Source organism: Gavia stellata, chromosome 3 (genome assembly GCF_030936135.1).
Source record: "Gavia stellata isolate bGavSte3 chromosome 3, bGavSte3.hap2, whole genome shotgun sequence".
NCBI lineage: Eukaryota > Metazoa > Chordata > Aves > Gaviiformes > Gaviidae > Gavia > Gavia stellata.
Genome location: NC_082596.1, coordinates 20,865,842 through 20,892,149, shown reverse-complemented (window position 1 = coordinate 20,892,149; position 26,308 = coordinate 20,865,842). Strand labels below are relative to the sequence as shown.

At 38.7% G+C, this 26,308-nt stretch overlaps 1 protein-coding gene across 1 annotated transcript in view; it reads right to left on the bottom strand.

Moving 5' to 3' along the window:
- Nucleotides 1-26,308, bottom strand: part of ANGPT1 (angiopoietin 1) — a 170,486-nt gene that overhangs the window by 44,131 nt on the left and 100,047 nt on the right. The window contains exons 5-6 of the mRNA XM_059815195.1: nt 14,545-14,672; nt 8,923-9,024 (exon numbers count right to left, since the gene is read on the bottom strand). Coding sequence (XP_059671178.1) covers nt 8,923-9,024; nt 14,545-14,672 — 230 coding nt within the window. The remainder of the gene's footprint in view (nt 1-8,922; nt 9,025-14,544; nt 14,673-26,308) is intronic.

Genomic DNA, 26,308 nt, shown 5'->3' with positions numbered 1-26,308 from the left:
ACAACACTTGAAACTGATGTTATCCAGTAACGTTTGCATAAGGAAGACTGGGCTGGGTATAATACATTTAAAACACAACTGTGCTCCAACACAAAATTGTGTTTAATTTTACATCCAAAAATATTCCCCAAAATAAAAATGCTTCCTTGTGTGCTAACATCTTCTCTAGTGCCCAATCTAGTGATCCAAAGCCCTCTGAAACAAGTATTGTTTCATTTTTGTTCCCTTAGATCATACTGTTGAAATGCATGCTGTAGATTAAGCCTTGGTCAGGACTAGAATAGTTTCATGAGCATGTTTTCATAAAACTGAATATGGTCTCTCACCACTTTGATATTATGTCTATCTCCACTGAACATGCTGGATTTAGACCTCAGAAGCAGAGAAGATGCTGGCTTTTTTTACAACACTGATGAAAGTGACAATTATCTGAGTAACAGTTGCAGTCAGAAGTGACTTTTTATTAAACTAGCGTGACATGTCATTCTTTATCACAGGAGGGTGGGTCTCCATGAAAGGCATTACTCATTCAATATCTTAATATACATTCCAGTCACCAAAAATCATTTCCTTATATCCAAATTACTTGGTAAATGTTTGAAAGAAACAAACGACTTCTATGTCATCTATCCCATTCTCTTGAAGTAAATGATTTATTTTCAGATGTAAGCAACTTATAACTCATGACTTTGAAGTGTACTATCATAAGAAATGTATTTGTGACCATGTGTTACAAAATTGTTCATGTCTGAAGTATGCCTTTTTTATCCCCTTGTACTCATACCTCACTCTCATAAGCTTATTCACGCAACATAATTCAAACACCACCACCACTTCCAACCTGTCTTGTTTGTTTACAGTAAAGAAGCAACATGCTTTTCCAAGGACATGCATTCCCTAGTTCTTGGCTTTCTCACAGGTCCATCCTGTCCTCAAATCCTTCATTTTTGCAGGAAGGACCATGCTGATATTGCAAGGCACTTTATAAAATTCTTCATGCTACTGGCAGGGAAAGAACATGAACCTGTTTCTGTAGAAGGAATTATGGGATTTACCGCTAGCTAGAGGATGGATGTAGTACAGATAGTGTTATGAAGGCTTTCCTCCTTCCACAAAACTTACTGCATTCCTTTCCTATTCCCAGGTTATCTTCAAAATGCCTCCCCATGTTCTTTGAACCAACAACTGTCTCCCTCAGAAATGCTTCACTAAGCCACAGGGGGAAAGAGAATCACAGAATCACAGAATCACTAAGGTTGGAAAAGACCTGTAAGATCATCAAGTCCAACCATTACAAAAAAAAAAAAAAAGAACAAAAACAAACAAAAAAACCACAACACACCACACAACACCACACAAACAAAAAAACCACACCACACACCACCACGCCCATCAAGCCACGTCGCACAATGCCACGTCCACACGCTCCTTGAATACCTCCAGGGAGGGTGACTCCACCACCTCCCTGGGCAGCATTTTCCAATGTTTGACCACTCTCTCAGTAAAGAAATTTTTCCTAATATCCAGTCTGAACCTTTCCTGCTGCAACTTGAGGCCATTTCCTCTAGTCCTGTCACTAGTCACTTGGGAGAAGAGGCCAACACCCACCTCTCTGCAACCTCCTTTCAGGTAGTTGTAGAGAGCAATAAGGTCTCCCCTCAGCCTCCTCTTCTCCAGACTGAACAACCCCAGTTCCCTCAGCCACTCCTCAGAAGACTTGTGCTCCAGACCCCTCACCAGCTTCGTCGCCCTTCTCTGGACGCGTTCCAGAACCACTATATCTTTCTTGGAGTGAGGGGCCCAAAACTGAACACAGGATTCGAGGTGCGGCCTCACCAGAGCTGAGTACAGAGGCACGATCACCTCCCTACTCCTGCTGGCCACACCATTTCTGATACAGGCCAGGATGCCGTTGGCCTTCTTGGCCACCTGGGCACACTGCTGGCTCATATTAAGCCGGCTGTCAATCAACCCCCCCAGGTCCCTTTCTGCGGGGCAGCTTTCCAGCCACTCGTCCCCAAGCCTGTAGTGTTGTCTGGGGTAGTTTTGGCCAAAGTGCAGAACCCGGCACTTGGCCTTGTTGAACCTCATCCAATTGGCCTCGGCCCATCCATCCAGCCTGTCCAGATCCCTCTGCAGAGCCTTCCGACCCTCGAGCACATCAACACTCCCTCCCAACTTGGTGTCATCTACAAACTTGCTGAGGGTGCACTCGATCCCCTCATCCAGATCATCAATAAATATATTAAACAAGACTGGTCCCAAAACTGAGACCTGGGGGACTCCGCTTGTGACTGTCCGCCAACTGGATATCGCTCCATTCACCACAACTCTCTGGGCTCGGCCATCCAGCCAGTTTTTTACCCAGCGAAGAATGCACCTGTCTAAGCCACGAAGAAGCTGTGAAGAGTGCTCTGAACAGCCCCTAGTGGTCTGCTAAGCAGAAGAAAGCAAACCAGAATAACCCATGTGCTAACAGTAAAAGCTTCTCAACTCTGAAAACAAGGCAGCCCTCTGCAAATTGCCATTTGAGAATGGTCCATTATCCCTAACTGCTTGGGAATTATTTGTGGAATGTTATTTGAATCAGACCAAAACTCCACTAAAATTTACTGATAAGGACTTTGTGTCACAAGACTGTGTTCACACACAGGCCATGGTCCGGTTCAATGTGCTAATACAGGTATGGCCTAGGAGTTGAGAAAGAAGGAACTGAGTAAAATAGGAGTACGATCCCCATCCACTGGATCACTCCTGTGCAAACAGGAAAACACAAAAACTCTCTTTGGAAGAAAGACACAGGTTCTTATTATAAAATCCAACTACCTAATTATGAGGAGCAGCTGTATACCTTTGCCCTTGGGGTGATCCTTCACAGCCAAACAATTTGGGGGTAATAACAGTGAAGATGAAAATTTATGTCCATATGAGATCCACCAAGAATCACACGTTTAAGGTTTACTTATCTGACCATACGTACATTTAGTGAAACATTTTGTTGCTTTGCTAATATTTCTTTGAGTTACTGTTTGTGAGCAAAAAGTAGATGACTTGAATATAGCTCAAGCCAAAATCAATGGAGGAAACCTCCTACTGTCATAAAACCACAGGTCTATTGGTAGCTAGGAATCTCTAGCTAGTATGTGTGTGTACACTTTCCACATGACAAGAAAGGTTTCCTAATTTTAAATTCCTGTCAAAATTAAAATCGTTACCTAAAAAGCTGATGAGTGTTTTAATTCCTGTGAACAACAGCAGCATCTTTCTAAATCTCCCTAACAGAAGTTAGGTGGAGTTAGTTTCTATATTTCAACAGGAATACAGCAAATGTGTCAATAATATCAGACTACTGTGAATGCAAGAAGTGTGAAGATTTTGTGGCAATATCAATGCATAACATAGTTTAAATACTTATAATCCAGAAAAGGATTTAAAATTAATTCAGAATAGCTAGCTTTAACAAAACAGAGAATTATGAAAGATATTGTTTACACAATAAGAGCATTCAAATTATGAGCAAATTTATTTTTCTGTCAAGAACATTCTCCTCAGCCAAGCCATATGGTTTATGTAATTTTTGTTTTAAAAAAAACATATCTGAAGTTGTTTTCCACTAAATAATGGAACAAGCATCATGAAGTTTACATAAACAATTTAAAAATGCACCTTGTGCATTGCTTTTTACACAGTCAGCCTCTCACTTGAAAAAGAAAGTGATAAACATAATAATCTAATGTGAGTGGAAGGGGTTGGAGTTCTGTCTGTAGTTGTTTGATTCTTCAAGTGTTTGGGGACAAAAAGAATCTGCACCCTCTTTGTAAATGGACAAAACTGCATCAGAGAAATATCCATCCTCAGTTAATGTTCTGAAAGGGAACAGTACAACAGCTTGAGTTTTTGCCTCTTTGGTCAGGTCAAATACAATGTTAATTGCGGTGAGGACCTACTTTGAAAAACAAAAAAAGTGCAAGTTAGTATTGCTACTGAAGCAATATGGAACAAAAAAAAATGTCAGAGTTTAGAGACAGGAAAGGTGGGCAGAAAGAATGATAACAAAACTGAAAACTGGAACTGAAACTTTCACAAGAGAAATTGAAATAAGACTTAAACCAGATGGAGACCATAAAAGGAAATAGGAGACCACATTCTAAAACAGGAGCTGAACACTTTGCAAATAAAAATTAAATGTGAGTAACATCTGGAAGTTTTCAGAATTAACTGAAAGATGGTACTATGAAATAAAATCTTTGTTGGAATGGTAGCTCTTGTTTCGAATAATTCAGGTGGATCTAGATGCCCAAATACACAGCTTGCAGTTTGTAGGACTTGCAAGCACTGCTGAGGTGAAAACATGAGGTGACCAGCAACCTGATTGTCACAAACAAGAAGGTCTTCCAGCAAATGGGTGGGACCTATGTCCAAACTAGAGCTTACTCACAGAGGTGAACTGTAAGAAGTAGACCAAAAAGGGTAAAAAACATCATGCCTAGAAGGAAACCAAAGGCTTGCAGTCTGAAGAGGTGTTCAGCTATCTTTTAGGTAAGCAGAAGACATGGATCACCCCACTTGTTATACTAGTTATAATTTACTGAGGCTCAGAGGAAAGTCAATTATTCCAGAAAATGTAATGTAAATGCCCACTAGAACTGCATCCAGAAATACTTCCTGAGAAAGTTCTGGTAACCATCTCTGTGGTCCAGCTCTCAGTGTGCTGCAGAATTTAAGCCATGGAAGACGATAAATTATCCGGTTCTGGCATCATATCATATTGGCACTATGGAGCTAGCCATCAATTTGACCCAACAGTTTTAAGGAGAAAAGAAAAGAAAAAGAAGAAACCCCAGCAGAAATGGAAGTGGTTTTGTAGATGTGATTTTCAGGCACACACAAATGCTAGTGATGACTTCTGAGATAAGCTGGCAGCAGACTTGTTTTAAGCACTGAACTGATGTTGGACTCTTAGATGTTAATCAGGAACATGAGATTAAGGGGGTGTGGAATTTACCACCGAACATCATTCTTGCCTCAAAGAACCAAAAGAAAAAACAGCTGCTGGTCAGGAAGATAGGAGGTAGTTGCCATAAAGCTTAGAAACTCAGCTGTGAGTCTAATACGTACAAGTGATCATAATCTAGCTCATGACATTATGAATGATTAAAAAAGTGATAGCTTTCTTTCATCAGAGAAAGGAAAATAGCAATACTTTAGCAATAAAGGCATGCAGTACAATTAAATACTGACATGCAGGAAAAAAAACTGGCTAGGAAAAGGACTGTTGTGGGTTGGCCAAGGCACGCAATTTCAGATACCTATTGAGAGTCTCCAATGACAGAAAGCAAGAAAATAATTTTAAAGGTCTGAGGAAGCCCCCAATAGGCTTGACCGCCTAAGAAGCCCCCCTAGGAAACTGATAGTGAATGTTGGGCTATTGAGAGTGGAATAACTTCCATGAAATCCATGGGAATTATTAAACTAGACATGCTAAAAGGCTAGAGAATAGGGAATCCAATACTCCATCACCTAATTTGGCAAAAATGGAGACAGTGACTGGGAAAGGTGCATTCATCCAAGAACTGAAAAGCTGGAATTTGAGCAAGAAGTCTTGATAGCCAAGTTAGCACATGAGCTAATCATTTGCTTGGATTTGATTATTGCTAATGACTGCCTAATAAATGCCAGAAACTGTGTCTTAGAAAGCAAGCTTGTGGAACCCCCCTTCTAAAAGTAGCTCAGGTCTGTAGATGGTAAGCAATAGTTTTTTAAATTATATTCTCCTTTTAGAGGTCAAAACTCTAATAGTGTTTTACATTCTCTCCTCAGGCAAGGAAATAAGAAAAATGGTTGAAATCTGCTTCAGGGTGATCTTAGCTGCTGTTGTTAAAGTGATTATTTGTTGCTCCACTTAAAATTTTTCTGGTAAGCAACAAATAGGATAATGGAAAAATCCATTGCAAAAAGTGAAAGAACAGATGTAGCAGATACTGATAAGAAAAGGAGGGGTGGATGAACTTACAGGGTTTCCTCTGAATTTCTTCCCATTAGTATTCAATGTACAAAACTGAAATGGCCCAAGAGATTTCATAGTCAGAAATGAGTTCTTAGAAGCAAAGGCACAAATTACACTGCATGGCATAAAATAATAACGAAACTGAGTGATACTGGTAAGCACACATGCCATTAAGGAAGAAGATGGCATAGCCAATCTTGCATAACAATAAATCTGCATAAAAGGTTTTGTATTCATTACCTATCGTTTTAGATACCAAACAAAGTGTGACTTCATTTTACAGAGTGGAGACTGGATGCCAGTGAAAATGAAGCCAAAAGAACAAGGAGAAAAAGTTAGTACCACTATTACCATAGTATCACTGACTTTGTGGCAATTTATGTATGTATGGAGTTGTATATTTCCTACTTTCAAAAGATTTGTGGCTACTATATCTCTCTCTTAACCTGTTTCCTGCGTTGGTGTCTGGAAAATATATTGAACAGTAATTGAAGTACTTCCATGTAAGCTGAAGGCACCAGCATGAAACTGAATCAAAGACAATGATTGCCTCAAAGTTTGTCTGCAGGGTGAGTTGGTGCCAGGTGACTCCTGTAACCTAGCAGTGCTGTCACTCACCGTTGCAGAAGATACTTGACGTGCACCCTTTCCAAGTTGCCTGCTTAAGGATCTCAGCTTAGAGTCAGAGAAAATGTGCAACGGCCGCCTAAAACTGGAACAGCCAATAACTTGTGACGGCACTAGTTGGCGGCCTGAGTCCCTGTCCAGCTCAGAAGCTGCCAATCAGTACTTGCTTGTAACAGAGTAACTTCAACAGTTTTCTAGACTCTTTTCCAATAAGAACTAAATGCACTGAAACTAAAAGAAGCCCCAGAGACTTACTATTGCTGTTATTACGTTATTATGATATTGTTTATTTCTGTTAGATTTGGGGCCCTAGTGAGACACAAGCACAACAAGAATGTCTTAGCAAATCTGAAAAGCTGTATCTGAACTATGGGCTGAAACAACGCATATTAATTTCAACCACTCCAAGTAAGACCAAGTACCATCGCGTCCCCCACCACACTACCCAGTTTCCATTGGAAGAAACACCAGGTAGATGTGTCAGAAAGGAGAGGGGATGTGATCCAAGACACCGTGCACCCTCTCTGAACAATGAGGGAATTATGTCAGCGGTGTCTTTGCCTTGAAGCTCAGACACTGTCACAGATTCCCATAATCCACAGGGCATCCACCAGCCTCTATCGTCCAACATTTGGTAATATAAGATAATCACAGAAGGGGGCCTAAGCTAGTTACTTTGGTGAAATGGTTCACAGAAGCAGAGACAAATCTAAATCCCACCTTTTCTCATGACTTACTAATAGGATAGCAATCAGTAAAAGTCCAAAATAGATCCTTTCTATTTGGTAGAAGTAAATGATCTCTCAGAAGACTATGGCATTCCTAAAGGGAAGCAAAATTAATTCAGACTGTTTGAACTAGGCAAACCCAACATAATCTAATCCTGTACAGGCTCACACTGTTGTAAAGGAAAAATTGAGGAAAAAGTTTGACTAAGTGAAGGGATATATATGAAAAAACGCCACATAGGAAAAAGAAGAGCTGTTTTTATTAAATGGTCTAAGAAAAAGCACAGGAGAGAAAAACTGAGTAAATCTCAATAATTCATATGGTATGTAAATTAAAACAGCCCTTATGTAGAGAATGAGTCAGATTGCATATACGAATTCTAATTTCCTCATAACTAGAACTGGTAGAATCTTCAAATTTTTGTTCCCCCAAAATAAATTGATGTTTTATATTTTATTTGACTCTGAACCAAAATAGAGTAAAACAGTTTTCAAGTTTCCTGCTAAATTAAAACTCCAAAAGTAATCTGATTTTCTATCTTTATGAATTCTAAAAAATTGTTTCCAGTTTTGCAAATTCATTCAAAAATATCTATTAGTCATTTTAATATTATTTTTACTTCACAAGTATTATGAAACAGATTACATCCTCTCATATCCATAGCAGCAGAGGTCTGACCCAAATGGTTAGTTTTTACCCCTAGAATTTATATTTTCAAGTAATATAAAAATATTGAAAAGAAAGCATCCATTAAATCCAAAATGACATTTTGGTTCTATAATCTGGTATTCCATTTATTTCTGAAATGGTAAGTAAGTTCTGTAAAATAACTTTTTCCCATAGAAATTTACACTGAACTGAATTTGCTTTTATTTTTAAACATTTTAAATGCTCTTTTCATTTAGTGCTTTTTGAAAACTGTTGGAAAAAAGATTTTCCTCTTCCAGGCTGATAACACAGTTATTTAAATTGGAGTAAAATTTTTTTGAGTTGGCAAAGGGAAAATAGCCTGCTGAAGTCATGTCATCAGTAATTTGGTAAGCTATTTATTTTCTTTTAATCCTATCCGAAGTATCAACATTACCAGTACATTGGCTTGATTGGCAGAGGTGTTGTATGACTTGGGACAAACCCCAGTAAAACTTTTCATTCCTATCTGAGATGCTCCAAGTTCTGAAGGAGTTCCCCTCAGCTGAAAACATCCATGCATTAGGAACATTATCACATGCTTATTACCCCTTAACATCACAGCAAGTCAAAACTTCAGAAGGACAGACAGCAACATTCTTTAGTGCATATGCCTCGGCCTGACCTCACTTTAATCTCAGTAACTGATCTGAAAGAAACCCTAAGTCATGGGAAATAATACTCAACTAATTGAGTAAAAAGAATATTATGATTTTTGAAAGTAACAGACATGACAAAAAGTAGCTCATAAAAGACTGCAGGACCACAGCACACCACTATAGGCAGAACTATCTGCTTAAGATAATAGGAAGTACTATTTAAAATCTAACACTTCTATGAACTGTACAGCTATTCCACATTTTTCACCTTACCATTTTGTATTCTTTCCAGCTTTTTTGAAAATCCAGACTCCCATCTTCTCGGTGCTGTATAACTGTCCATCCTCCTCCAGCAATTTCCATATTGCAAAAGACCTACGCAGTAATTAAAAAAAAAAAAAAAAACAACAAAACCCAATAAAACAAACTTGCATTGGAATCCTGTCATCTTAGATGGAAAAAAAAACATTTGTGAATAATGGCACTAAGGAAGTCTGTTTTCCTATGGATTCATGCCCTATGACCTCAATGGTATCCTCAATCGCTTGATTACAACCGGAGCTCTCCTCATGTTCAGTGTAATTCTCCCAGTAATATCTCCTGTTCTTTCAGCACATTACCCAAGAACATCTCCCCATCATCCCCCTCTGCATCCTCAGCTTTCCTCTTCACATTCCGTCCATGCTCCTTTTCTATTTTCTCTGCAGTGTCCCTGAAACAACTCTCTTCTTCTTAACAAACAAGAGTATTTTTTTCAGTAATAATGTTTTCTACAGCTTTTAGCAGAGTGCCATTCTGTCTAAGAAAGACCCTTCAGGAATTCTTACAGAAAATACCTATTCAAGTAGTCCAAAATGTAGTACAGATGAGATTATTCTGTTTTGTTTTGTATTGTAATGTTACCTACAGTGTGTCAGGCAGTGTGCCAAAACAGAAACAGTTGATCTCAGTCTAAGCTGCCTTACAGCTGACAGAGGACGTAGACAGGAACAGTCTCAAGAACAGAGGTCAGCGGGACAAGCTCAGAAGTTAAGACCTATACAGAACATGTAAGATCATATCTTGCCATCATTGCACTAATAAAATTCTAACTTAAATACTGAGATTCTGTATATTAAGGATAATTTAACAATTTGACAATTTTGCTGAAGCTTGATGTTAGAATATTGCATCAACTGAAACCTGTTAAAAATCCTAAATAATCCATATATATAACAAAAATGGATATTTAATTTTCATTCATTTTTCACTCTTCTTACATTATCCTTTCAAAAAATATAGAAGATAAATTATCAAAAAATGCAAACACTGCTCATCCATTCACTTTTCTTGGTATGTGGCAAGTGATAGTATTAATTTTCGTTCCTGTTTTTTTATGACACTTGATTTTAAGATCTGACTAAGTTTCTCAGTGCTACTCACTCAAGCAAATTTTCTTGATTTTCATTCCCTTGTACTCATCCATGCCATACTGGCACTGCAACTATCCTAAATTTCATTTGTCTGTGCTCTTGAGTAGTTAGATCTCTCTTTTTAAGATGTCAATATATAAGAGGGTTAAAGAGGTGTCACCCATCAGGTTAGCTTTTGGCATTCACATCAACAAGAGTCAATCCATTCAGCACTGGTCAGTAATTTAAAGCTTAAAGCTGCTTTGCAAAATTGGAGGTTACTATCCAATTCAGTTAAATAAAAATTCCTCCCTCAGTTGACTAGAGAACCATATTCCACCCTCAGGCAAAGCAATTCCAAATCTTTCCTACTCATAAGCATTGTCATAGTAATCCTGTGCAAGTGCTTTTGTTTTAATTTGCTTCAGGCATGCCAAGAGAAGTCCCTGTGTAGGTATAGGAAGGAAACAGAATACCGAACAGTGCAAACATGTGAACTTGATTTAGGGTAACCACAAGAAAACCCACAATTTGCTAGACAAATGTTTTGGCCCTATTCCTCCTTCAGGGAGGACACTGTGAGTCAAAACATTTATCTACAGGATTTAATATCTTTAGTCTGATTTACAGTGAGAATTTCTAAATGATGGATTTACTTTCCTTATAAGTAATTTCAAGCTGAATCCACTGCCAATTTTTAAAGCATTAAATCCTCAACTGTATTAAGACTACTCATTTTAAAGATGCACACAAACAAATGATGGGGTTTCCATACTAAAATGTAATAAAATACCTATAAAAAGACTTTGATGTTTTCTGAATAATATACCAAATTAAAAGAGAAAACTACACAGTGAAAGAAAGATTTACATCAGCACATTATTCACTAGCCATCATTGTGTGGTCTGGCACTTTCCACGGTGGTAGACACAAACACCTGCTGTATTAACAGGAGTGCCAAGCTGATTATAGATGTTCGTTGTGCATAGCTCTAGCCAACAAATGTCCTGGACTGGCTTCTGTCCCAGACAAGGTCAAGGCACTCAGCCATTAAACACCTTTTAACATGTTCTGATATTTAACCCTCTACCAGAGGATGAAGAAAAGTGACCTTGAATTTGTATACACCTTTAGATTCTGTTTTATTGTCAATAAAACAACCTGATTTAGATTAAAAGAGGATCCAAAACATTGCACTCTTGCCCTTCCTTAAAGGCATGGGTAAAAATACTCAAGCTACTGAAAGGCATATATGGGATTATTTATACGTATTTTAGCTTTATGAACTAAATTATTATAAACTTTATAACAATAATTTAGAGATCAGTCCAATGTTAAAGTAAACAAAAGGAGGGGGATTACCACATACTGCATTTTAAGTGCACGCACACTAAGACATCACAAGTCCACATTGTTGGCATGGAGCAACAAACTCAAGACCAGCCATTTGAGATTCAGGGGATGTGTCTCTGCTATGCAGAAAACAAGCCTGAAGGTAACCATGTTGGAACGACAGTCTCCACAGTATATGGGGCTAGCTTACATTTAATACGTTAAAATTCTGGCAGATATGCTCAGAGAGACCATTGACACCAATTTGGTAGGCAGTCCACAGGCAGAAAGTAGAGGGAAGGAGTGAAGGCTGCATTCATGGCAACAGTGGCAATTGCTTTTGCAGAGCCATATAAAGACCCAGATATATAGATCCCACTAGCAATTAATAAATTACATTACATTTTCAGTGCAGTGCATCCAGAAGTTGGTAGAAGTCATTCTTGTGAGGGCATTAGAGGAGACCATAAGAAAGTTCAATACATTGATCCAAGGGGAGATACGGAGGTTTTGTGTGCACTCAGAGCAGTACCCCTGGCCAGCTTCAGCTCTTGAAGGTCACATGGTTCCTTCAGCTCCAAAACAGTGACAACCTCACTCACAATGATCCTCTGCTCATCAGCAGCCTCTGCTTCCCCTGTAGCTGGCCCCACCTCTGCAGGGGACTGAGAGGACTCTTCTTGCCTTTGCTCTCACTATGGCCTAGGGACAATCGTTTGTCAACACCATCAGGCATTGCACACACACACACATCAAAGTAAGCCAATTAATTAGCTTAATACTTTAATCCTACCTTTTTTTCTTCCCATCACAAAAATATGGAATATTATTAAGATCCTTTTAAACAGAAATGAATCACTAATTTTTGATGCAGGAATGGAAGACTAATGAACTAAACTAATGAACTGTTAAAGCTAGGAATGTGAAAGAAAAATTGCAATCTAAATTTGTAAACATATGAAAATGAGGCATATAAATGTTATGGAAATGTAAGCACAGAGGATAATTTTCTGTGAATATATGAAGGTAAAACCAGCAAAACACTAGAACTGACAGTAACATTTGTATGTGTCACAAAGGGATATTTTCTATTCAATGTCAGGATTCTAGTAAGGATCCCTTAGGAAATATAAAATGAAATGAAGGCATATTTTTGTGACCTGAAATATAAAATTACTATAAATGAGACATTTGCCAGTGGCTGTGAGTATTACAGAAGGTAACAACATATTAGGCCTCTTAAGACATGTCAGAGTTGTGCATTGCATTGTGGTAATCCAGATAACTAAGCTGGCTTTAAACAAGTGGGTATGTCTCCATGGAGTACCTATCAGGGTATTTACCTTGGGTCCCAGAGCAATCTAACTGTGTCAACATGGTGCTACCTCTGGGCTAATTAGTCCTGGCACAGTGCTGCATTGATGTGATTTTGAAGCTATCATCTCAGTTGGAGTTAGTTCAGCTATCTCTACACAGCACTACCTTGCAGACTGTTAATACAAGCTTAATGTCTGAAAAAACATCTGTTAAAGCAATCACAGTCCTCACTTGACTAACATGAACGTGCCTGGGATGAGCTCATGCTTTGTTATCACTAGGACAAGACAGAAACAGGTGGTAGCAGAAATGCCCTCACACACACACACCACACACACCCCTCCCAGGAAAAAATAATGCAGTGATATCAGCTGAGTTGTGCTGCCTGTATTGATTGATAGCAGTGTCTGCAAACAGGAATATAGCGGAAACACAGGGTGGCTTCCATAGTGTCACTGTCCTTATATTACCAGTGAAGTGGGTTTTAAGGTAAATGTATCAGAAGCATCAATGCCACAGTGCTTTCAGGTAACCATTGCTTTTCATTGCAACCCAGCTTCCGGGGATGGTTTATGAACTTTAATATGGCTAAGAAAAGCTACTGCCAACTTGTACATGCAATTTGGACTTTGATGTTATATCTGTTTTGAGTTGAACAGCTTCTACAGAACTGTTTTTACTGTTCTTGTCCTGTTCAGTAATGCTTAAAGGGGTCTCCGTATTTTATGTCATGTCAATTATTTTTCCATTCACATTCACCAGAGTTATATTGGTCTTTGTCCACAGCACTCTCCCACCCCAATTCTACACATGGTTTAATGAACTCTAATTCCTTAGTAAACTATAATATATCCACATTTACAGGCATCCAAAGGCCTCTAATAAAACCAAATTCAGTTTAGAAATAAGTTTTACATATCTTAATATCATCATAAAATGACTATAGACAATAGCATCGGTAATATTTGTTATTGCCTTTTTCTGTTTGCAGGGTCACCATTGTACTGCAGTAAGAATAAATTCACCAGATATATGTGCTTCCCTCCCTCCTGTTTGGCCCACTTGCTGGACACCACTGTATTTACCTCTCCCAGGTAATCAGCCCTTAGCCTTGTTGGGGGCTGATCCCAGTAGTGCCCCGTCAGAGGGACAGCCAGCATTCCTCCACATATAAGTTAGGCTAAGGTTATTCTCTCATGTTCCTAGCTTCAACTGACTCAGGTACCTTAGTACCAAAAGCCTTTCAAAAAAACCAGTCTCCTTTACAGACTGTTTCATTTACATCAAAAAACCCTCCCAGGGATCTTTTTTGAGAAGGACAGGATTATACATGCTTCATCATTTCAAACAGTGCTAATATTCAGCATGTTGTGTTCTTTACAGCCAAAAATACTCTTCCCTGCTCCCTACAAGAGAAGCAGGATTTTTGTAAATCTTTACCTTTAAAAACTACTCATTCTGCTATTTTTTCCCTTGTGCTACCAGATAATCCCCTCATCAGCTTCCTCATTATAGCACTTTACTAATTCTCTTCTAAATTTTATCGCAGATTTATTTGCAGCCATAGTCTGATTCAACTGAACTTGCCAAGTCAGAGGAAGTGAGTCAACTATTGAGTGTATGTTGGAACTTAGGAAGGATTTGCTGTCAGCAAGAAAGAAGAATGTCTGGAATAATACGGTTTATCATATTCTTCACTCTATTTCATTTTTTCAAGACTGAATATAGCCCAGGTTATTTATACCAGAACAACATTTTGCAGAATAAGAACTTCAATAAAGGGTCCAAATGCGCCTTTAAAGTCAGAGCAACATCATATTAACAAACAAGAAAATAAAACAAATATTTACTTTACCTTTTTAGGATCTGACACATTGTTAATATAAATAGTGTAGACCCCACTTTTGTTAAAACCAGATTGGTATACATCTGCACAGTCTCTGAAAGGTTTTTCTTCCTCCTTTTTTGCATTCTTTAGTAAAACTGCAAAACAAAAAACCATGATAACGTAAGTTACAGCAGCAATCTTAAGCATTTCTGTATCAAGGAAGTCCACTTTTGCATACTGTATTCCTTTCAAACATACACAGTAATAACTGTGCTATGGTCCTTTCACAGTTAGTGCATTTGGCAAATGGGTAGGTATCAAAGAACTAATACGAAACTTACAGACAGGTGGCAGAGTACGTACCAGCAGAAGTAAGTCATGATGCAAATAGCTAAACAGAGCATCCTGTCTACCAAGAGGTTAACACAGCACATTCCATCTGAGTGCAAAGGTCTGTGCAGCTGCAGGTGTTGCCCCTGACTCAAGCTGTATCTGGGAAATTGCCAAAGAATGCCTCAGAGATGACACATGGAGGTGAACAAGCTTCTTCAGTGTTGTGATCTGAGACAGATGCTCACCTAAGACAGCCATGCAGAACCCCGGAAGGAAAGAGCTTGTGCCCTTCCTCCATGAGGTACTGCCTTTTGAGCAGCCTAAGGGCTTGGGGCAAGAGAGCTGTATACTTAAGTTTATTTTTTTGTCAGAAATTTATTTCATGATTTTCATATCTACATACATAAAAGTTGCTAGATACAATTTGTGGAAAAAAGAAGAAAAATCAGTGCTACTGAAGTCAGTTGTTTAGAGTCATGATTTATTGGATTTATTTTTGGCTCAGAACAGGAAAACAATTAATGTTAGAACACCAGTGCAGATCTTGATCCTGTATATTGCAGACAGACCACATACATGAGTCTGGGTTGAGAAATGAGGAGGGCAAGATGTTTGACGATCCCAGTCTTGAACAATCAGGAGATTCCCTGTAGAAGGAGTAACATCTGAGAGTGTTCCTTCACTTCCACAAACAAAAGTAGTATAACCCCACATGATACTGAAGGATATGACTTCATTCCAACAACACATACTTTAAACACATCAGTATTCCCATGGAAATCCATCAGTCTACTAAGTTTCTTAAAGTTAAACATGTCCTTAAGTGCTGTGCAGCACCCAGCCGAGCACTTCATTAATCCCTACAATAAGGAAACAATATTTAAGTCCTCCAGACACACTCATCGTCTGTTGACAGACACATCTTTTTCATTCTTGGCTTGAAAATATGAGTTATAGCTTCAAAAGAGACTACACCTTATTCACTGTCAATGAAGTGGCCTGTGCTGCAAAACTGGTGCTTAATGACAATGGTGTGTAAAAAAGCAACAGCCTTGCACAGCATGTGGGACTATCCAGCCCATAAGATGGTATGCAATAATGCCAAGGAATGTAGCTTGATATACTATCTCCCCTTTGAACGTTTCAAAGTAGTATTTTAGGATGGCAAGTTCCTGCCAGATCAATTGGCATTAATACCATTTCACAGATGGGGAAACTGAGGAAGAGAAAGGTTAAATGTTTTACCTCACTGATTTTGTGAAAAGGTGAAAATAGAAAAATAGTGAGAAATCCAATCCTGAACTGTAAGACTATCCTGCTCTCTGGGTAGGCATTTTACATACATGTCATATTCTTTTTTCTGTTTTATGTGGTTTATTTTGTTCTTTTAAAATTTGAGTTTAACAAACAAAACCCCCTTACTTCTCCCTTTCCATGTATTTGCTGCATATTTATTATTTTTATCCAACACCATCAATAAAAATAAAACCTTGTTCATATACTTGCATATGAACTTCAATTGGAAAATCAATGGCTTTGAAACTTGGCCATATTTGGAAAAGGTAGTGCTGGCAATGCAGTAGATGACATACTTCCCCATGAGACGGCAGGGAATGGCGTCCTCAGCAAGGTACGCCTCAACAGTGCAGTCTCAAAGGTGCCATTTTTTAGGTAAGACATAGAACTGAGACCTTCACGATTTGTGTTAATTAAATATTTCATGGTACTTTCCTGTAAGCAGATGGTGTCAGTATCAGAGGCCAAAGTCCAACCTGAATAATTACTTGGGGCTGGAGCCAAAGCCTAGAGGAGTTAAAGCAAAGCCTCTCATTGATTTCAGGGGGCTTTAGATTAGATACATTCTTCCTGGCCTGAATTTCTCTAATACTGTTGTTTCAACTGCAGACACCAGTCTCTCTTGTCTAAAAAATGTATTTAGTTGTGCAGAGGCAGAGGGTTCATTTCCTTGAGTCTTAAAGTACTTATATTTTAATATATATATGTAGAGAGATTATCATACCTCTAACTGTTATACACACATTGAAAACCACTTGGAAATAACTACTTAAGAGTCAATCAAGGAAATTTGAATTTGGTTCCTTTTTAACTGAAAGTTAGACAAGAAAATCATGAGTATATCCTAAAGTTCATATTATTTAAATTTTAAACAAGGTAAAATTTTAAACAAGGTAAAATTTTAATTTCAGAGTAATTAGAATTAGATTTTAAAATAATTTGCTAAGGAGATGGATCTCTAGGAAGCATATTTAGAAACAAAATTTTTCCTCATTTTAAAGACTAGAAAAAACACAATAGAACTGCTGTTGATGTAAGAGATGAAGGACAAATAGATGCCATAGATACACCCAATTCCTTCCATCCTTCCTCTCAGTATCAGACAGCTGAAATACCTGAGATCACAGACAACAGATGTGTTAAATTCCTATATACTAAGCAACCCAATACCCTTCTTTTGCAGCAGTGGGTTTTATACAGTGAACCACTGTAGCCAGGAGAAGATGGTTTTTCTTGGGTGCCTCTCATCCCTCTCCCAGGATTTGGTGCTCCCACTGGACGGAAAGCTCAGCTCCTTGTGAAGGAGCTGAACTATTACAGGTTGCAGCACAGTCCATTAAGCATGACCAGCACAAAGTTCACTTCTTGATACATCAGACTGTAATTTGCAAGAACAAATTTAGCCCAAAGTTATCAGAAAATTAATACTCAGGAATGTTACTGGTAATGTTCTTTTAGGGTAAAATATGTTTTTTCTATGGTTTGCTGTTGTTTTTCTAACTTAATATTCCATACAATTTCCAAACCACTTCTATCTACTGTAGCTCCAGACTGTTTTTTCTGTAACATTACATAGACCTTGAATCCTTTGTACATCAAGTGAAGTTCCTGAATGATGCATTGGCTCACATATGGTAGATGTGTACATAAATTTAAAAGTAGCAAGGCTCAAATAAAGTAGTTCAAAAACAAAGTATGTAGCCATTACACTTCTTTGTTCAGCTTCAACATCTTGATTGACTTTACACAGATTTCTGATGTTAGTTTAGCTGTTTTTGAAATACAATGCTTAAATCAAAGTTTTATGTACCTGAAGTAAAAGATAAGTCTATGTCAAGCAAAATAATACTACCATTTTTTAAACTTGAATGCTTAGCCAAAATTTGGAGCTCTGGAGGGTTTTTTTGATTGCCTTTTCTGGATGAATAAACTAGTGATGAAGTCATGCTCCTTTGAAGCAATGATGCCTATGTAGAAAATCCTGCTTTCCTGAACAGAAAGACAATTAACAAGAGAAATAAGTTCTTCTTTCATTGCACTTCTGAAAGTCTTTTGGTTAATTTTTAGCCCAACAACTTTCTCCTTGGGCTATGCTACCTCTGTTTCCTTACCTTATGAATTATGTCTTTCAGTTACCAGTCTTTCAGCTGATTTTTTTCCTCAGTGCCCTGGATGATGATTTGAATCCAGGCAATACAGCAGGTACCATCCACAACTGCCCAGAGCTCTATCAGATGGCTGCACCCATATAGAGGCAACAGCCCTGGCAGTGCAACAGCTCTGCACCCCGTTGGAGGAACAGGAATCCAAATCAATGAGGTTTCTGCTAACCCAGAGGCTCTGAACTGCCAGGGCTGAACAGCTGTTCTGCTGCTCCTACTAACAGGGTATTAACCTTCAGTAGAAAGCCGGGGTCAGCACCTGAGGTTGTAGCCTCTTCAGTTTTCTTAGAAAGGGTTACTGGAGCTTGCAAGTGAGAGTGCTTAGACATGTAAAGCCTTTTCCCAAAGCAAGAGCCAGGGAAATCCTTTAACTGATTGTTAGTCGTGTGTGCCCCTCTGTAGGATCAAACTATTTGTCTGCTATCGATCATGAAAATAAGTCAATAGTAAATGAGTTTACTAGTTCCTAACAGGTATCACAAATGAAGGATGCCTGCTTTTCTGCCCAGGCTTAAAGAAAAACAAACTGACTACTAAGAATAAATAGCTTCTGAAATATTTAGTAATCTAAAGTTCTTCTCTAGGAATATGAAATTTAAAACATACAATACTTATCTTTTTTCCTAGCTCTATGAAAAGTATCTGATCTCATCCCTACTAGAAAAAAAAAATTAAAAAATAAGATAGTTGATTTTTTTAATTGAGATTTTTGATTGTTTTTGAGAAAATGAAGTGGTTATCTCATTGCTTTTCAGGTCTCCATCAGATATTTGGTGAATGAATAGTGCAGTTTGTCTGTAAGCAATAAAGAATGTTAAACTGCAGTTCATTATGTTGACTGAATCAATAAAATCACATTCATATTTACTAAATTATTTAAGATGTGAACTGCCATATTTGTGAAATCATTTGAGACTAGGTTAACACTAGCATCTTACGTCCTTTAGTGATACTGCCAGTACATGGAAGGCAGCTGTGGGTTTTTTTGCTTGGTAGTGACTTATATGGACAGATATGCAAAGATTTCTGTAGTGTCTTAGTGAATTATTATATTTTCATTGTTTTAATGTTTTATTTACATGAATTTAATTTTCTTATAGGACTTAACAATCACTATACATACCAAAATACACTTAAAAAAAATCTTCATGCTTTTGAAGCCAGGAAGGAAAAGTCTCTCTCCTTATCTTATTGGCAAACAGAATTGACCTAAATTTTAGCCACACTATCAAAAGCATCTGAGGTGAAAATTTCTGTCCCCAGATGAGCAGCTTCTAAAAAATCAAAAAGGAGAAGTTTGTGAATTGATGGCTTTTACAGCTGTAGCATTCCAGGACAGGGTCATTCAAGGACTACCAAATGGCAGTTTCTGTCTAGATCCAGACTGCAAATAAATTTTGCCTTGATCTTGTCATGGTTCCAGACACATGGTGGGGAATCCTACATTTCTGTAAGAGACCCTGTATCTCTGACCTCTTTCCCAGCCATTTGGGTGCAGCTGCTGTGCACCACCACAGTTCCAGTTATGATGGCAAATAGTGCCTGGCTCGTGAAGAATCAAATCAGGAACCGTTTTCTAATGTTATCAAAAGGATGTCAGTCAAACCTCCACAGTGAGGAGGCCTGGAACATGGCCCATGCATGTATATATGTTCCTAGACTTAGCAGCAGGAACCACAAACAGATCTGACAGAGAAAGGGTGAAGTTTATTTTTGTTTTGAGGATTAAAAATATGCAAAGAGTTACAGCCACTCAGTTTTTGCTGACTTACAACCAGAGGTATAGTCTGCTGTTTCAGTGGCCTAGTCTTGCATAGACCAACCTACACTTGAGAACAAAAATTAAACTGCAACGTCATAGCTGGCTGTGATGTGCAACTGTTCCCTGCAACAAGACAACCCTGTGACAACACAGTTGTGCTGCAAATGTTACGCAAACCACAGGGAAAGGCACCAACCTGGAGTCCAACTTCAAGTTGGATATGCGCTACAGATAACCACCGTGTTGCCTACAAACTGAAATGATAGCCATGTAAGAGCACATTTGTGTCCCTGTCGAAAAGGACTTGAAAAGTGCATTTTCTGCATTGTAGTCTGTTCAGGTACATAATACATACTATGTGTTTTTCCTCTCCAAAAAGCATTTCTGGATTATTAAGACTACCACCATCACCCAATACAGCCAATGTGAAAAAAGAATTAAAAAATTACAATCCATTGAGAGGTATGAAATTAAAAAAATATTGCAGATACTTATTACGGATAAAACACCAAAAACTTTTTATGCATCTAGCTAGTTAAGTAAAAGTTTTAAGTATGCTTAGTGCCCAATTCTAAATTCTTATAAAGACAAACTACCACTACCTGATTCAAAACTTTCTCCAACATCAACTTTATTTCCTCCTGTATTAATGCAATGTTTTATTTTCATCTCCACAAAGACTGAATATCATCTTAAAAAACAAAGGGGGAGGGATATTACTATGAAAGCTGTTTCTGGATGTCTAGGAGTCCAGCAGTCTTCTCAGATAAGCCATTGTTTGTGCATGCTTGTGTACTCACATTTGTTTATTAGGGAGGTGAGAGAAAGGATAGGACTGAAGTTTGGACATATATTTTCCTTCCAGAAAAGTATGCATTCAACAAAATTCTTTACAAAGCAGTATTTCTTTGTGAGTTTGCTCTGAATCTGACAAAAAGAGCTGGCCAAAGGAAAATTTTAAAAAAAAAAAAAAAAGGTTCATTTTGACATACTGGAATAAAGTATTTCTGTTCTGGGAACTATTGCTCCATAATCAAGTTTATAGATTATGAATTTGCAGATTCTAGTTTATAAAACTTTATTGTCAAGGCTCCCATTAATCCTAGATGAAGTTATGAGAGTAGCTATACCAGGTTACATTGCCACTCCAGCCTTTCCAGTGTCCCATCTCCAGCATCAGAGGCCGCAGAAGTCATGGTGCTTCCTCACCAGACTTGACCTTTTAACCCTCACTGCTCTTCTGTTTTCTTCTTTGCTTGCACCCTCACAATTACTTATTTTCTCCTTACTTTCTTTTTCCTTTAGGACTTTCCCTCCCCAGGAGGACCCGAAGGTTTTGCAAGGGCTGGGATAAAACCTGGCCCAAAAAAGAATCTTCAGTAGGAACAGACGTCCAAAGCAGATGACTGGAGAAGAGCAGAAGAGCAGGCAAGCACATCCAGGAATTTACAGCATAGGCACTTCCTCTGCCAGTTATAATATCTGTATATTTAATAGGCTTTGAAAGAATTTTCTTCCATTAATTTCTCCTGTTGCTTCTTCAAAGCCACATGAATTTTAATCATTCACAGTGTCCCATACCACACGTATCATGTGAAGGAAAATCACCCATTGTTATCTTTTAACCGGTGTATTAACCAGTGTATTTCAGCTGGTGAGCCTTTATTTTTAGCTGAAAGTATCAGTAATTCTGCATCCATGCTATACAAGCCACCCACGATTTCTACTGCATTCTCCTTCTATTATCTTTTACACTGCCTGAAGTATCTCTGATATGCTTAATGAATGCTATTTCACATCTTTGATCATCTGTCTTTGTAGCTTTTTCCATCTTTTTTCGTTGTAGTACAATTTTTTTCTGATTTCCTTCCTGTTCTTTTGTAATAATTTAAAAAATACTACTTTATAAATATAACCAGGGAGGTCCTAGTGGACTGGAGGTTAGCAAATGTGACGCCCATCTTCAAGAAGGGCCAGAAGGAGGATCCGAGGAACTACAGGCCTGTCAGCCTGACTTAGGTGCTGGGGAAGATTATGGAGCAGATCACCTTGAGCGCACACAGCACGTACAGGACAACCAGGCGATCAGGCCCAGTCAGCATTGGTTTATGAAAGGCAGCTCCTGCCTGACTAACCTGATCGTCTATGACAAAGTGACCCACCTAGTGGATGAGATGAGAGAAAGGCTGTGGATATAGTCTACCTAGACTTTAGTAAAGCCTTTGACACCATTTCCCACAGCATTCTCCTGGAGAAACTGACTGCTCATGGCTTGGATGGGTGCAGTCTTCACTGGGTAAAAAATTGGTTGGATGGCTGGGCCCAAAGAGTTGTGGTGAATGGAGTCAAATCCAGTTGGCAGCCGGTCACAAGCAGAGTCCCCCAGGGCTCAATACTGGGGCTGGTCTTGTTTAATATATTTATCAATGATCTGGATGAGGGGATCGAGTGCTCCCTCAGCAAGTTTGCAGACAACACCAAGTTGGGTGGGAGTATTGATCTGCTTGAGGGTTGGAAGGCTCTGCAGAGGGATCTGGACAGGCTGGATCGATGGGCCGAGGTCAATTGTATGAGGTTCAACAAGGCCAAGTGCCGAGTCCTACACTTTGGTTACAACAACCCCATGCAACACTACAGGCTTGGGGAAGAGTGGCTGGAAAGCTCCCCCAAAGAAAAGGACCTGGGGGTGTTGATTGACAGCCGGCTGAATGTAAGCCAGCAGTGTGCCCAGGTGGCCAAGAAGGCCAACGGCATCCTGGCTTGCATCAGAAACAGGGTGGCAAGCAGGAGTAGGGAGGTGATTGTCCCCCTGTACTCAGCGCTGGTGAGGCCACACCTTGACTTCTGTGTTCCGTTTTGGGCCCCTTACTGCAAGGAGGACATTGAGGTGCTGGAGCGTGTCCAGAGAAGGGCGCAAAGCTGGTGAGGGGTCTGGAGCAGAAGCCTTATAAGAAGCGGCTGAGAGAGCTGGGGTTGTTTAGCCTGGAGAAGAGGAGGCTGAGGGGAGACCTTATTGCTCTCTACAACTACCTGAAAGGGGGTTGCAGAGAGGTGGGTGCTGGTCTCTTCTCCCAAGTGACAAGTGATAGGACAAGAGGAAATTGCCACCACTTGCATCAGGGGAGGTTTATACTAGATATTAGGAAAAACTTCTTCACTGAAAGGATTGACAGGCATTGGAACAGGCTGCCCAGGGAGGTGGTTGAGTCACCATCCCTGGAGGTTGTGGATGAGTCACTTAGGGACATGATTTAGTGGTGGACTTGGCAGTGTTAGGTTTACAGTTGGACTTGATGACCTTAAGGTTCTTTTCCAACCTAAACAATTCTATGATTCTATGATTTTCATTTTGACCATTAATAGGCAAGTAGCACCGCCTGTGTCTCATTCAAGATTTCTTTGGGAGCTTACCTTGAACATACATGGGTATTTTTGAAGGTGGGAGAAAACAGAACTCTAGAATTCCTTCCCCAGGCATGCTCATCTGCTGAATGATTAGAATGGAAAATGCTGGCCTTCATTTAAGTGTTCAGAGTTTATGGCAGTATAAGCAAATATATATACACACACACATATTTTTAATGTCTAAAGGAGCACTTATTCATAACCCAAAATCCAATGCAATGCAGGATGTCACATAAAGGAGCAGTGCTGCTCTTCCCATTTCTGTCGGTTGTAGATTGTCTCCACAGCCACAGAATGAGTCAGTTAATAGGAGATCTGGCAGAATGTGTTTTGGTTTTGTGTAGGGGGGAGTCAGGCTTGGGGTTTTCTTTGTTTGCTTTGTATTTTTGTTGTTGTTTTGTTTCTTTGTTTGTTATACAGGTTTATTATTCCACTGGAGCAGCTCAATGATCTGATTCATCCTGTGACCCTACTATCACTAGACTGGATGGAGAACTGGAAGGGTTTTGTTTCCAAGGAGCAATGACAAAAGCAAAAAGAGCCCCTTTGCCATCAACTCCTAGCCCTTTATGGATGCATGCATACCACTTACTGTATGTGGGAGGCCCGAATGCGTGTGCAAACCTCTCTTAAGTACAATCCAGAATAACTACCAAGCCATGCTGAAATGCAGTTAGTAGGGCTACGATGACTCTACCAGCCTAGGAACTAGTCCAGTCTCGATTCATTAGGAACACTAAGGTTCATTACCTACAAGAATTTCAGATCCATATTTTTAAGGTGGGGAGGAAAGAGAAAAGGTGTAGCCAATTAAATGTCTCACATTAACATTTACAGAAAAGTTTTAGCAGCTAACAAAGTATTACTTTTCCCTCCCACCCACCCTCTAAGAGTCTGAAGTAAGAAAGGCAAAAAATTGCATAGCAAGAGCTCTCAAACTATCCAACTACTTATTAAATAAATAATTTAAAGCAGAATTTCCCTCCTGTAGTGCTGCAGGAATTGACTCGGTCTTGGAAAACAATGTTAACATAGTGAGCTTTCACCCTCTCCAGGGCATAATTATTTACTACCTAATAAATTATCAACAGTTATCAAGCGTGTTTCCCAATAAATCCAGCCTTAGTGACTGGTAACAACAATAATACTTCGATTCACTGTGCATTTGAAAGACATCACTTAGGAATACCATAAAGTGGTCCTCATTAGTGAGCTGAAATAGAATGCCTTATGGCCCATTTACAAAGAGATAAAGACACTTAATTATCCAGCTGCAATATAGTTCCTTAATAGTTTCTGTCTGAGACAGCAATTTTGTGACTAACGAGCCATTCATGGAGAGATGAGAACTAAAGAAGTCTTTCACAAATGCTACAAGAGAGATTAAGCCACTGGCTTTGTTTAATATTTCTAGTGTCCATATTTCTTTAATTGATTTATTTTTCCAAACAGGCACCCTAATGTGCATTTAGTGTTTCCAGCTGAAGAATGGTATGCATAGAAAGAAATTTTTCACTAACAAGCCATTTGGGTGACACCAGCAGTGTTGTTAGTTGGTTTATATATGCTGATATCCCCTGTACTATCTGCAGTGTGAGTGAATAATACCATTTTCACAAAGCAGAGTGAAGAGGTACTTGGCACTGACATATACTCTGTGAATGAAGGTGGGTAATTGATTTCAATATTAACAATCAAGATTTTAAATGTAAAAATATGTACTTAAAATAATCATTTTTCAGTACTAATAAATATTGACCTCCTGCTGTGACCATCAACAAGTTAATAGGGATGAAATATGGGAATCCCCAATTCTGTTTTGAAGAGTTTAAATATTTTCCTGCTGTCATAAATTTCAAATGCTGCACATTCAAAATTTACTTATTTCAGTACTGAATCTCTATTAAACTGAAGTCTTGTTTGATCTTACCTAATACACTTCGTTGCGTTTTATTATACAGCATAACTTGGAAATTTACGTATCCTTGCCTGAGCAAGGTATGAAAATAACTTTTATTTTTAAATCATGATGATTTGGAATTAATATTTTTATTTAGTTATTTTTAGAAAACAAGAATATAAGATTAATCTCTCCCAATGTAGATACTGATCATATAAATAGCAGCACCGTTATCATCACCCTTTAACAGACAATACAGAGAAAAAAAGTACTTGCAGATGCAATTCGCCTCATCCTAAGACAAGTCACTTAACAAAAGTGCCTTTGCTGACTCCAAAGGAAGTCCAGACCAGGACTCTACATCTGCACTGCAAATGTTAGGTGAGTCATGTGAGGCTAACCCCAAAAAACTCTTACTTGAGCTTTCTGAGCATCTCTGAAAAATGCATAACAATACAGAAAGTCTCCAAGGGAAACAGCAAGTCTATAGCACCTGAACAGAATAAACAAGAAACACAAAATAAAGCTGGTGCTGATATGTATGTTTAATTGAACATCTACACAACTGCACAAAGACAACCCGACCTCTGACTGCAGCCCTGTAGCACTTTCCACCTCAGTGGGTCCATGTGCTCAACTGGATCCAGCTACAGTAAGGGTAAGGGGACCCCTCTTCCATGACACTAAGTGCAAAACTAAGATTCATTTTTTCCCCAGCTTTCAAAATATAAATAAAGGCAGATCAAAAAGTGGAACATATCTTTATAATAGTGAGCTTTGTGAATTGCAGGTGGGCATTTTTTGATAGTGATCTTCTGATCTCATTTTAAACTAAAGGTATTTCTGTCATTGCTTTAAGATGTCTTAAAAAACGAAAACACTTGCTCATAAAATCTCTAAAGCAGGAGGAAGTAGAAAGAAACTAAGTAAAAG